This window comes from Hyla sarda, chromosome 6 (genome assembly GCF_029499605.1).
Source record: "Hyla sarda isolate aHylSar1 chromosome 6, aHylSar1.hap1, whole genome shotgun sequence".
Taxonomy (NCBI): Eukaryota; Metazoa; Chordata; class Amphibia; order Anura; family Hylidae; genus Hyla; species Hyla sarda.
Window position 1 is genome coordinate 76,390,911 of NC_079194.1, and position 14,855 is coordinate 76,405,765.

Sequence of the window (14,855 nt, forward strand, 5' to 3'; positions counted from 1 at the left end):
TTTTGAGAAAATGGAATAGATTTTTTAAATAGATGGTGGGTGTGCACTACTGTAATGTACCAAACAATTTTTATCTGTGGATTTATGATAAAGATCAGTAGTCCTCCTTTCCCATTCTTCTGTAACATAGTATCCAAAGCTCACTTGTGTCACAATGTATCAAAATTTATGGTGAATTTAAGTTCTTCCCTGATACTATTCAAATATTCAAAGAATATGTCAAGTGATAACCGTGGCCCCTCCCATACGCACACAATATCATCTATAAAACGTTTTAAGTTTATGACCGTATACGAACTAGTGTTCGAAATATGACATATGCATTTGCATATGGGGGGGGGGCCCACATTCGCCCCATCGCCGAACCTCTGCACTGAATATAAAAATCATCTTCAAATTGGAAATCATTTTCATTAAGCACAACATCAAGCATCGCCATAAAAATTCCTTTCGGTTGTAAGTAGAGATGATCGAATCGGACAAAGTCGAATTTGTTCCGAATTTCATGAAAAATTCGATTCAGACCGAATCCGGACTTTGACTCAATTCGAAATAACGAATTTCTTCATTAGCGACACCCCTGCGATCGTCCTGTATAATATATAGATGCGAGCGGCTTTCTCCTGCACATGCATCTCTGCGATAGGATGATCGCAGCGGGTGTCAGGAGTGACACCTGCTGTGATCTGTCCTTAACTGCAGGTACTGCTGCTCCCAACATGGAGCACACTCTGCTCCATGCTGGGAGCTGTAGTACCTGCATTAATTGACAGATCACAGCAGATGTAACTCCTGACACCTGATGCGATCGTCTTGTATAATGTATAGATGCGGCCGGCTGCTACTCTCTGGTCCCACTGTAGTATGAGAATATGCTGTATATTTACCTATTATTCAAATTTCCTGCAGAGAGCTGTGATTGGCCAGATGGTTCCAGCCACTCACAGTTCTCTGCAGGAAATATGAATTCACATCACTGGCCGGAGTAAAGTGCAGAGATGAAAGCGCAGGAGAAAGCCGCTCCATCTCTGCAATAGATAGGACCATCGGTTGTCAGGAATGACACTTGCTGTGATCTGTTTATTAGTACAGGTACAACAGCTTCCATCATGGAACAGTCTGTTCCATGCTGGGAGTAGTAGTACTACCTGAAAAATAAAAAAATAAAAATTAGAAAAAAAAAGTGAAACACACAAACACACACACTTAATAAAAATGTATTTTTACATTTAAATGGCCCCTTTCTACATTTTTATTATTGTCTGCTACATTTTTAGGTCCCTGACTGCTCCTGAAAAAAAAAAAAAGAGAAAAAAAATAAATAAATAAATGTTAATGTAAATTTTTAAACAGGGATCAATTTATGTGGGCGGACAGGGACCTAAAAATGTAGCCGACAATAATAAAAATTTAGAAAGAGGTCATTTAAATGTAAAAATAATATTTTTTTATAATTGAACTTTGATGGGAGCTGTAGTACCTGTACTAATACAGGGCATTGATATTACTAGATAGGTAAATTAGCTCTCCCAGGAAAAGTAATATAAAAATAGTGACTGTACAGGGAACCTTAAAAATTAGCTTTTATTATGCTAGTATAAAAATAGCAATAATGTGTCAAAAATGAAGAAAAAATATCAAAAAGCTAAAAAAAAATTGCCATTAGATTGCTGTCCTTCATTTATAGCAGTGCTTTTCTCAATTTTTAATTTTTTTTTCGGTAGTACTACTACTCCCAGCAAGGAACATGCATATCTTAGGATACCAAAGTCTATGGATGCTTCACTTAGAGAATATGTTCGGCTCAGCACAAGTTCATACCTCATCACCACTAAGCTTGGGGATCCGTTACTGTTGCATAATATCCGGATTCATCCCTATGGAGAAGATTTTCTACAGTTGGCAAGACATCATTCACACAGGATGCACTGCAATAGTCCTACTGTAAATACATCAAGTATATTTCTTCAAGTGCCATTTACTATAGATGATGATGTGTAGATACAATTCACACTGATATTGCATTTTCTATTGCTCATGCTAGGAATCTGGATATTACACAAAAGTAACGGATCCCCAAGCTTAGTGGTGATGCTTAAGGTGTGAACTTGTGCTGAGCCGTACATATTCTATAACTGAAGCATCCATAGACTTTGGTCTCCTAAGGTGGATGCACTGCTATAAATGAAGGACAGCAATCTGATGGGGGCCTAATTTTTTTTAATGTTTTTTGCTATTTTTTCTTGATTTTTGGCACATTATTGCTATTTTTATAGCTGCATAATAAAAGCTAAGTTTTAAGATTCCCTGTACAGTCACTATTTTTTTAGTACCTGTACTAATAGACAGATTGCCCCGGGTGTCACGAGTGACACCCGATGCGATCGTCCTATCTATTGCAGAGATGGAGCGGCTTTCTCCTGTACTCGCATCTCTGCACTATACTCCGGCCAGTGATGTGAATAGAATTCACATCACTTATTCATATTTCCCGCAGAGATGTGATTGGCCAGATGGTTCGAGCCACTCACAGCTCTCTGCGGGAAATATGAATAATAGGTATATATATATATATACACGGCATATATTCATACTACAGTGGGACCAGAGAAGAGCCGACCGGCCGCCCACATCTATACCTGCTGCGATCTGTCTCTTAATGCAGGTACTACAGCTCCCCGCATGGAGCAAAATGTGCTCCATGTTGGGACCAATAGTACCTGCAGTTGAGGAGTGATCACACGGGGTGTCACTCCTGACACCCAATGCGATCGTCCTATCTAGATGCGAGAAAGCCGCCCTCATCTATACATTATACAGGAAGATTGCAGCAGGTGTCAGGAGTGACACCCGGGGCGATCTGTTTATTAGCACATGTACTACTACTCTCATCATGGAACAGTCTGTACTACCTAAAAAATGTCAAAGAATAGAGAAAAAGCACACACACTTTATTAAACACATTATTAAAATACATTACTAATAAAAATTTGCCGAATTTTTTAAATTCTCTCATCTCTAGTTGTAAGTGTACTCACTTTTTTCCAATAGCCACTTCAACGCCTCCACACCCCTCTGATGTACAATGGAAGTATACAGACTAACTACGTCTATTGTGACAAGGTCCCATGACAAAGTCTGAATGACACAACGTGCATTGGGGCAGGCAGAAGTGGCAGTTTTCAATGGGTAAGTGAATCCAGTAGGCACCTTATCTTTTCTACACAGTCAGGCACCTTAACTTAAGAGAACTGGTTGGTCCCATCATACTCAGTGCACCTTACCTTAAGATATGACTATTTGTCAGTAATGATCTATGAATTAATCTGGTATCACCCCCTGTATGTATTACATATAGACTGTTGTAACAGCATAGTACATTGTATTTATACAGCCACACTGCTTACCAACATGATTTAAAATTCTTCTATTTTCCTGTATGTGTATAGTATCAATAAAGAGATATTTTTTAGTAGCTATTGCTCCTTGTCTTTGTGTCAAATAGTACTTTTGGAGCTATACTGCATATTTAATGTTTGAGACCCTTGCAACATGCATAATTAGTGATTAAAATGGGGATTTATCGCTGGGGTGCACTATTGTATGTACTTATTCCCTGCTCACTGCCTGTGAGCTCCATACATAGGGAGGGTGCGTTCCCCGGCAGGCATGACGTCATTTAAAGCCTGCCAGGGCTCACTTCCGCCCTCTCTCCTAGGACGATCAGTGCTGCACTGAGCAGCAGTGCACGCTGACGGCCAGCTATCCTACACAGGCGGGCGGGAGACAGGGGCAATGAAGCTGAGCCACACCACGCAGCGTGCACATCACTCACTCCTGACTGCCTGATTAACATGCAGTGAGCGAGAAGAGCTGTGCAGAGCAGCCGATGTCCTGTCCCACCCACACTTCTGGACTTTGGATTCATGCCAGTCTGGCATAAATGATCGCTGGATCACTCAGGTGGTCCTCTGCTTTAATCAATTGTCAGCTGCATATTTCCTATACACAGGGCAATGGGTGGCCAACATAGAAAGGCAACAAGTGGTTAACAAACAATGAACTTGTCTTGCAGTTATTTATTGGCAGAAATTGACTCTAAGCTGTATCAAAACATTGACATTAAAATTTAAATCAGTGTTAACAATAGAGTTTAGCACTGAAAAGATAAATGGATGTAAGGCTTACCCTGCTGTTGTAGGTGATGCTCAATCCACAAAAATAGCAATCCACAACTTCAAATGCTGCAACAAAAGATGTAGGAATGGCAGTGCTCACCACCATACGTATAGTTAAGAGTTCATTGACATCATACCATGATCAGAAATGCCGGAGTTAGCAAGGCAAAGACTGTCTTATGGGTTGATCCGTCTCATCTTCCTCTGGATCTTTTTATTAGGTTGTTTTTTAGGACTGCAAAAAAAAAAAAAAAAAAAAAAGGTACAAAACACAAGAAAAACCCTCCCCCCGCCCCCCCCCCTGCCAAGGACTCAATGAATTTATCTAGGGGTGTAGTAAGCATATGACCTCTACAGTTGTTTAATTGAACTTCAAATAGGGTGTAAAAATGGAAAATTACAATAGCGTCAGCTTAAATGTTCTTATTTATGGGCAGAACACAAAATACACATTACTACCGTAAATTTGTTATGCAAACAGTATCCCATATGTGGTTACACACAGCTGTTGGCACACACTAGGGCTTGAAGGGAATGAGTGTAATTTAGCATTTTTAGCGCGGATTAGGCTGGAATGGTTTCCGTGGACCTGAGATGCAAATGCAATTAAAACCTCTCACAAGTGACCCCATTTTGGAGATTCCCCCTCAGAGAATTTATATAGGGATGCAATTTATATAGGGACACAGGTGTTCAAGAAAAGCATAAATATTAAAATGTGAATTTTTCCTAATTATACATACTTTCTAATTTATTTCTCTTTTCACAAGGTAAATACTTTATAATACAATTTCTCTGGAATATGGCACTACCCAATATGTGAGCATTTAGAACACACAGGAAAGTTTTAGCATTGGGCTGGGAAAACATAAGTAAACATTTTTTCTCCTAATATGTGCATTTAGTTATAATTCCTTATTTTACAAGCAACACGGGGGAATATGCACCACAAAATGTATTATACAATTTTCCATATGTGCCCACAAACTGCTGTTTTGGCAAGAAAAGAAGGGAAAAAGCACAATTTGTATTAAAGATTTTACAGGAATAGATTTAGGGGACAATCTTGCAAACAATTATTTCTAATATTTCTATTGTTTATATTGCTAAGCACTTTACAAATCCTGTCATTATCACCAATGGTGCGCACAATATGATTTTGAGTGTGTGAGAAACCCATGCAAATATGGAGAGAACATACACACTCCATGCAGATGTTAACTTCGTTGCCTGGCAGCCATGCATGTATACTGCCACTCCTTTTTAAAGGGTATTCTAGCATTTGGGAAAAATCCTATGTTCCTGAGGCTGCGGGAAAAAAAAGCCATAGTTACCTAGCATGGTCCCTCGCAGCACCTATTTGGTTCCTTCTGGTCCCTTGATCTTCTGTGTGCTCCCAGTTATCAAGAAAAGTGCTTGGTGCAGGACCTGCTCTCTCAGCCAATCACTAACTGAGACAGGACACTGCTGCGGCCAGTGATTGGCTGAGTGGGCAGGTCATACACCGAGCTCTTGTTTTGGAAGCAGAAAAGAGTCAGGCGATCAGGGAACCGGAAGGAGCTGAAAGGGAGCCTTGGTATATGTGTTTTTTTTTTTATGGCCCTATCAGCATATTTTTTCCAAACTCTGAAATACCTCTTTAAATTCTATGGGACTGACTAATATAGTGGAATAAAGTGCTAGGCTATCATGAACAGTCCCACAGTGTGTGAATGGGGAAGCAATAATGTTATGTTAACCCAAGATTGTGCAAGGGCTTCGATTTTGCAGTACGAGCTCTAGTTTTGATTGGTACCACTTTAGGGTACCTATGACATTTTTATCAGTTTTAATTGCATTAATGGGGAGCCAAGATAATAACAGTAAATCTGTCATTGTTATTTTTTTTATATGGTGTTCACCTTGTGGTCAGCAGAATTACGGCAATACCAAATTTAGAATGTTTTTATATGTTGTAATGGTTTTGTGCCAAAACAAATGTGTTACTGTATTCTGAAGCCTATAACTTGTTTTTTGGTGGACAAACTGTAATTTTTATTGGTACCATTTTGGGGAACATGTGACAGCCAGGCTCCCGATGCACATTGTGTGGGTTAAGCTTCTGAGAATGCAAGTGCTGTACATGTATAGTGCAATGCATTAGCTGATCTCCGGCTATGCCGAACTTTTATGGCACAGAGCTTGAAAGGGTTTTATGTATATATTAGTTTTTGAATAGTTATAGTGTATATACAATATGATACTATTTTATCCAGGCATTCTGGAGTCCTCGTTGTCTTATATACAGGTAACATATGCTGAGTCATAAGACTATAGTTACAGTTTCCTAGCTTTTCAAAGACCCCAAATGACATCTATATCTATGCATTGTCCCATCTCTATCTTGTACTGTTCAGCCTGTGCATCACTTCCTTAAGGCATGAGAAAATGTTTTTGCCTTCTGTAATACTCTTCCTGCAGACAGCACAGTATCGTCAATGGGACAATTTTGCTTTAAAAGAAATAAAATCCATAATATTGTTTCACTTTGTGAATCATTCCTAAACACATAACACAACAGTAAAGACAATGACTCCATATGACATGGCATTTTATTGATATAGGTGATCTTTATGTGGGTGGGTGGTTTCCAGTTACTGTATGTGAAGCAGATAGCCTTCATGGCTCTGGATTTGGATAACATTCTTAAATTCATCCGCCATCTTTGGTGTTGTATTTGCTTTGATATTTGGTTGTCCAGACTTTAAGAGGATAAAGGATTTTTTCTCTTCTCTGCTCAAATCCTTTATTTTCCTCTTGTAAATGATTGAATGGTCTGTAGAGTAAGAGCTGCAGGAACAGAGGAAGCACACGTGAATAGAATATAAAGTTGAGATTATGTTAAGCCTTCAGAAGAGAAATATACCTTAACTATAGAAGGATAATAGGAAAATTTTAAGTGTCACACAGAAACATGTCAAACATTTTCATCGGTTGGGGTCTTAGTGCCAAGACCCCAACTGGTCAATATAACAAGGAAGAAGCGACCTTAAAGCGTACCTGTCAGATCACTCAAAAAATAATAATTATAAAAAAGTTATATGTTGCTCAGTATCTCATCCTGATCATGTACATATTTTTATGTGTCTATGACCTATAGTTTTCTCAGAATTACCTTAATGTTGTCGACAAGAAGCAGGGGGGCAGGTCCCTTTTTCCTCCTCAGGTGATAACCACTCCCCCTCCCTCACTCACTGGTCTGGGGATTGAGCATCTGTAACCCTTTCCTTTCTGGCCCTGAATTATCAATCTGCCTGAAACCCTAATTGTCTGTTTTTTTTCCCACAGCAACAAGCACAGCTCTACTTTCACTTTTCAAGAGCTTGTTAAGATATGAAAGTTGAGCTGTGATTGGTTGCTATGGGAAAAACCAGACAATTAGGGTTTCAGGCTGACTGATAAATCAAGGCCACTGTGTGCTTACAGCTTTTGCAAAACTACAGCTCCCATCATGCCTACACATCCTTTGATTTGTAGTTTTGCAACAGCTGGAGGCATATGATTGGTAAAACTCAGATTTACAGCAGTGTTGCTGCAGGCTGTGGTCCTCCTACTGTTGCAGAACTACAACTTCCAGCATGCCCACACATCATTTTGCTGTGCAGGCATGCTGGGAGTTGTAGTTTTGCAACAGCTGGAGGCATATGATTGTAGCCCCCTGTATTAGATACTCACACACACACACATTGATTTCATTTATTCATACACATGCACATTACCTAGACAACACAGATTTACACTCATACATATATATCCACACACACATATATACATGCAGGGACTCTTACTTTTTAAACAAAAAATCCTTCATTCAGTCACCAGCTTCTTTCATCGTCTGCTCACAGGCAGCAGTGTACTCCCACCCCTACCCCCTTCTCCTCACACAGGAGACTGTGAAGTAAACACAGACAGTGAGGGAGCCAATCACAGCAGCTTCAGATCTGCAGACCTGTCAATCATGAAATGTGTCCATGACCTGGGTGATGACGAGTGGACACAGCCAGGCTGGTATGTATCCCAGGAGGCAGGGAGGCAGTTTTTTGACTGGCTTTTTCAGTATGAAATACTAAAAATTTCTTAATGAAAGCAATTGCAAAACCTATTGGTTTTGCATGCTTTACAACATATCAAAAGTTTTTATATCTGACAGTGCCCATTTAAAGGAATACTGTAGTGAAATATAACTTAACCCCTATCCGATGGATAGGGGATAAGTTATAGATCGCAGATCTCCAGTATGGGGCAGACACACCCCCTTCATGTATCTATATGGGATAAATGGGGGGGGGGGGGGGCGTCAGCCGGCGTGACATTTTGGGGTCAAACACTCCCCCTTCCTTGATACTGCCACGCCCCCTTATAGGAGATCATGAGTCCCAGCGGTCACATAGGGGGTAAATTATATTACACTACAGTATTCCTTTAATTGCTTCACTCCCCAATTCTCAGCAATCTCCATCCAACTTCACTGGATGGCCCCATAGACTTATGTAGTTAATCAGGATAGAGATCCCTTTGTGTTTTTTCTACTGATTGGTGGGCCATTTATATGGATACACCTTAATAAAATGGGAATGGTTGGTGATATTAACTTGTTTGTGGCACATTATTATATGTGAGGGGGGGGGGGGGGACTTTTCAAGATGGGTGGTGACCATGAAGTCGGCCATTTTGAATCTGATCGTGAAGTCGGCTATTATGAATCCAACTTTTGTTTTTTCAATAGGAAGAGGGTCATGTGACACATCAAACTTATTGGGAATTTCACAAGAAAAACAATGATGTGCTTGGTTTTAACGTAACTTTATTCTTTCATGAGTTATTTACAAGTTTCTCTTTGTTTACAGCCATTGACATGTCGTCGAGGTTAACACGTGAGGAGCGGATAGAAATTGTGTTGATGTCTGATGAACACAGTAACCGGGTCATTGCAGCAGATTTCAATGCAAGACACCCTACGAGACCACCCATCTCCCATGCTACAGTTAGCAAACTGCTTGCTAAGTTTCGTGAAACCGGTTCAGTGTTGGATTTGCCAAAATGTGGACGCATGAAATCTGTCACTAATGAAGAAACATCAGTGGCTGGCCTAGCTTCATTCAGCAAGAGCCCACAGCGTAGCACTTGCCGCATGTCACTTGAGAGTGGCATTAGTCGAACATACCTTCGGCGGATATTAGCTACTCACAAATGGCAACCTTACAAACTCCAGCTACTGCAGCATCTCAACGAGGATGACCCAGATCGGCGCACTGAATTAGCAGAATGGGCAAAACAAAAATTGGAACAGGACTAAGTTTACGCAGAACATTTTGGTATGGTGTGGTATATGGGGTACAAAGATAGTGGGGCCATTCTTTATCAATGGAGATCTCAAGGCCACTGGATATGCGAAATTGCTACATGATGATGTGTTTTCCTCTTTATGCACTGAAGCTGGCACGTTCCCTGAGTTTTTCCAGCAAGATGGTGCACCACCACATTATGGGTGTCAGGTCCGAGCATTCCTAGATGAACAGTCTCCTGGAAAGTGGATTGGTCGTCGTGGGCCAGTTGAATGGCCCCCAAGGTCTCCCGATCTGACCCCCTTAGACTTTTATCTTTGGGGTCGTCTCAAGGCAATTGTCTATGCTGTGAAGATACGAGATGTGCAGCACCTGAAACTACGAATACTGGAAGCCTGTGCTAGCATTTCTCCTGCGGTGTATATAGTAGTATATAGCAGTGTATACGGATACTAGAAGCCTGTGCTAGCATTTCTCCTGCGGTGTTGCTATCAGTGTGTGAAGAGTGGGAGAAGAGGGTTGCATTGACAATCCAACACAATGGGCAGCACATTGAACACATTTTATAAGTGGTCAGAAACTTGTAAATAACTCATGAAAGAATAAAGTTACGTTAAAACCAAGTACATCATTGTTTTTCTTGTGAAATTCCCAATAAGTTTGATGTGTCACATGACTCTCTTCCTATTGAACAAAAGTTGGATTCAAAATGGCCGCCATGGTCACCACCCATCTTGAAAAGTTTCCCCCCTCACATATACTAATGTGCCACAAACAGGAAGTTAATAGCACCAACCATTCCTATTTTATTAAGGTGTATCCATATAAATGGCCCACCCTGTAGAGCTGCACTGAGCAACGTAAGTTGTGAATCAAGCCCTAAGAGTAAAATAGAAGACTTACTACACGCTGTAATGGGTGTCTCTCATGCAGCTTATTCCTTATCTTCCCCTTCCATAGACTTCTATGGTCAGCTGTAACTTCATACTTCAGTGAGCTGACAGTCTGTCTTGTCTCTCAAGACATATTACATAAGTATAAGTTAAGTGTTTTCCTTAGGATAAGCCATCAATAAGAAATGGAGAGATTGATCCCCGGGACTCTCTAATAAGGAGAATAAAAAATCGGAATACAGTGCTGCATTCCTTTTACTGGCAGCTGTGCCTGATACTGAAGCTCAGTCCCATCCAAGAGCCTTCCCTAATAATATTTTCCTTAGCAGGAGGTAAAATGCATATGTCTAAGATATAATGTGTTGTCACTCAGGCTTCTTTCATAAGTGAATAATTATACTATTAACAAATCAGTAAATATGCTTTAGATTGTTTGGACAAGACACCATTTTTAAATCAGGTGGTTTTTGACTTAACACCGTTTTGTGGACATTTTGCACCTATGGTAGTTCAGGCTACAGAATCATGATCTTCATCTTAAAGCGACTTGTGTTAAAGACTTGTGTTATTTGTAAGATATCCGATAAGGACCTTGGCTACTAAAGCACTTCCCTACCAGAACCTGTGGGATATGTCTTTGGCAGGGAAAAGGTTAATGTCAAGACTCTTAAAGGGGTCTTGACTTTAAATTTAAAGGGGTACTCCACTGGCCAGCATTCAGAACGAAATGTCCTGAACGCTGTTTTTGTGCTGCGGGGGTCGGCCACGCTCCTCTTGACATCACTGCCACGGCCGTCACGCCTCCTCCCATAGACTTGCATTGAGGGGGCGTGGCCGACCCCCGCAGCGTTAAAACAGTTGAAGAAATTTCTGCAAAAAATCTGCCACGTGTGAATTGAACAGTAGTCCACAGAATACAAAATATTATAAAAAATTGTTATCAAAATACAAGCCGGTAGATATAAAGTAATTAAATGCAAATTACAAAAGACAAGACAGATGTGCAATTGCAAACTGAAGATGCCCGTTTCATCCAGGGAATTACTCACAAACCTTTATATCTAGGCAAATAATGTAATAAATGATCTATCTGTAAGTCATCAATAGCTCCTGGGGCTATAGAGACGAATAAATAAACAATAGAAAATAAACTAATATGAAAGTGTTGATGATAATCTTGATAATCTAGTAAAAAGGTCTTAGCTGTGATCTGAACTTACGTAAAGTCTTTTCCTCTTAGCTTTCGGAATGTTTCATGGTTCATGTTGGGGCAGGGAATAACATTGTCAGTCCATTTCAAGCTGTGATCTTTGAGTTCTCCTGGAATAAATCCCTTGCCATTGGTCGCTGTTTTACTTCTATTACTTATCGATTTGGATATTACGGCCAATGCTGGAATGGGCTACCAAAGATAACAAATACATTTCAGTAAGTCTAATAGTTCTTATTGTTAATTTACATAAGGCAAATTATTGAAGAGGTATTTCAGCCTAAAACAATTATCCACTATCCACTGGATATGGAGTAAGTGTCTGATTACAGGGGGTCTGAAAGCTTGGACCCCCAGAAACTAGACACTTATCCCTACCATTTGGAAAATGGATAAGTGTTATAGGCTGGAATAACCCTTTAAGACATGTCAAATAAAGATGTTCTGATGCTAAAACTACTGTGTTGCTATACATCAAAGCATGTCCTAAAAAAAAGGATGGGGGTCTTATTATAAGAATGAAGGGGTAAAAGCGAGACTGCAAGCACTGTCCCTCTTCATCACGCTCTGCATAGCTAAAGTAAGCAAGTATATGGCATTGCAGGGAAATCCCACAGATTTGTAATTCAGTACTGCTTAATTTAGCAATTTGAAGTGCGCAGAGCAGAGATGAAGGGACACTTCTGCAAACTTCTGCCTTTTCATGCAAGTGGTGGGTGGGGATCTCAGCACCCGTACCCCCACCGATACAAACTTCTGACATGTCACCATGATATGTCAGATGTCTGTTGAAATGATAAGTACACTTTAACCTTATAATAATGTTTATAAGGATGCACATAAGCAATATAAATTGTCTAGAAAATTCAAGTGTTACTGTGACCTCAATGCTTTCCTGGGGGACAAAAGTGAAATGCAACTTGTAAAAAGTTTAATCCAGAGCATTTCATTATGATTGGAATTTATGAATTTATTACATCTCATACATTTCTATTTACACATTTTATATTAACAAGGAATATTTAAATATTTATGCATATATATTTTTTTAAATTGTAATTTTTTATTAAGAAGTTTTATCAAACAAAGGAAGTGCAAGAAAAATGCTAATTACACATGCTAAATGCACAAGATTGCATGACAGGAAATCCCAAAATAGAAAGCATCCGAGTTATACAATATTCTATCACAAACCATCCAACGAAAAGAGCAAGGTAACAGAATCTGAAATGTAAAATCAAGGAAATATGTAGAGACATACACAGGACCAACAGAAAACAAGTACAAACAGAAACAAAAGGACAGAAGGAGGGGGAATAGAGGGTTACTCAGGGAGGCTGACGATCAGTAAAGTGATCCCATGGATCCCATACAGAGAGAATTAACGGCACAGTGTTATTTAGCGAGGCGGTCAGAGACTCCAGGATACGGGCTAGTAGGTCGCTCTTGGATGGTGGAACCGTGCACTTCCAGGATTTAGCGATCAACGTTTTTGCAGCCAACACAATATGCATAAATAATTTAAATGTTTTTTTGGACAAGGCCTTATGTGACAGATGTCAGAGATATACTAAAGGGTCAAAGGGGACTGTAACCTCCAGAACTGAGCCAATTAAACGAGCCACCACCCTCCAGAATCCCTGGATAAGCGGGCAAGACCAGAAGATATGGAATGTGGATCCAATTCCTACCCCACAACGCCAGCACTGTGGAGGGAAGGATGGATTCAGTCTATCGAGGAGCTCAGGGGTGTGATACCAACCCATGAGTAACTTAAATTGAGTCTCCTTATAAGCCGTACAAGTCGAGGCCTTAGAGGCCCTTTCCCAAATTATCCTCCATTGTGGAATAGTAATACCAGTATTCTAATCCTCCTCCCAGGGGCTCATATAACGATGATTTGGGTAAACCCCCTCCGATGAGAGAGTTGAGAATTGAATAAATAGCTGAAAGGAGGCCTTTCTCCTGAGGTCCCCGACGGGACAATTGCTCAACGCCCCTGGGCAAAGAGACCGTACGAGAGCTCAAGGAAGAGGACATAAAGTGACTAAGTTGGAGGTAATGAAACCGCTCAGAGGAGGGAAGACCATTCCGAGACATCAGTTGTTCAAAGGCAGAAGGGTGCGAGACCAGAAATGTACTACATCGGCCCAACAGAAAAGTCCTCTCGAACCCCACTCCCGCACCATAGCAGAGGGTAAGCCTATGGAGAAGCTAGGATTGTAAAGAAACATTGGAGAAGATGTAGAGACTAGTTTAAACTTCACTGAGCAATAATTCCAGACATACCTAGAGAAGGCAATCGGGCCTAAAAGAGGGCCCGAAGAGGGAGAGGAAAGAGGGAGGGTCCAGAGAAGAGAGTTAGGGTGAATAGGGGCCAGCCAAAGCTTCTCCAACTCCATCCATCCACTGTAGGCATGATAGGAGGACCACGCTGTCAAATATCGCAAGTGAGACACCCAATAGTACTTTGTCAAATCCAGCACTGCTAGACCTCCAAAAGAACAGCTAGCCAGCATAACGGACATAGGGAGGCGATGCCTCTTGGCATTCCAGGTAAAATGGAAAATAGGGGATTGAAAAGAGCGAAGGGCTGAAAGGGGGACCCGGCCGGGGAGAGTCTCGAAAAAATATAATAATTTAGGGATGTCGTCATTTTAACAGCAGCTATGCGCCCAAAACACTAAATTAATTGGGACCTCCATTTGTCCAACAGGCCCGAAGTTCCTGGAACAGAGATGGGAAGTTGGCAGAGTAAAGAAAAGCATAGATAGAAGGAAAACCCCAAGGAATTTGAGTTTAGAGGGAGACCACATGAAGGAGAAGTTAGCTTGTAGGAGGGAGGACAGAGAGGGAGATTCAAGGGCATCGCCTCAGTCTTAGAAAGGTTCACCTCATAACCCGAAACCAGCCCGTAGGGGTTTAGGGTCTGATAAAGAGCAGGAAGGGAGAGGACAGGTTAGATTCAAGAGAACATCATCCGCAAATAAGCAAATCTTGTAGTCCCTATCATGTAGACGGACTCCAGAGATGTCCGGGTCACCCCGGATCAAAGCAGCCAAAGGTTCTATACAAAGAGCAGGGGCGACATTGGACATCCCTGGCTGGTGCCATTAAAAGGGGAAAACTCGGAGAAGTAACGTGGGGAAGTTTGATAGAAGCAGTAGGAGATGAGTAGATGCCTCGCAAGGCGGTCAGAAAAGGCCCTGATACCCCAAATTTCTGGAGATTAGCAAAAATAAACGGCCAA

At 40.8% G+C, this 14,855-nt stretch overlaps 1 protein-coding gene across 2 annotated transcripts in view; it reads right to left on the reverse strand.

The window, feature by feature from the left end:
• Positions 1–5,802: 5,802 nt before the first annotated feature.
• Positions 5,803–14,855, reverse strand: part of CFAP92 (cilia and flagella associated protein 92 (putative)) — a 140,091-nt gene continuing 131,038 nt past the window's right edge. For both annotated transcript variants that reach the window (XM_056524213.1, XM_056524212.1), the window contains exons 17-18: positions 11,616–11,797; positions 5,803–7,007 (exon numbers count right to left, since the gene is read on the reverse strand). In XM_056524213.1, the coding sequence (XP_056380188.1) occupies positions 6,812–7,007; positions 11,616–11,797 (378 nt within the window). In that variant the 3' untranslated portion in view covers positions 5,803–6,811. The remainder of the gene's footprint in view (positions 7,008–11,615; positions 11,798–14,855) is intronic.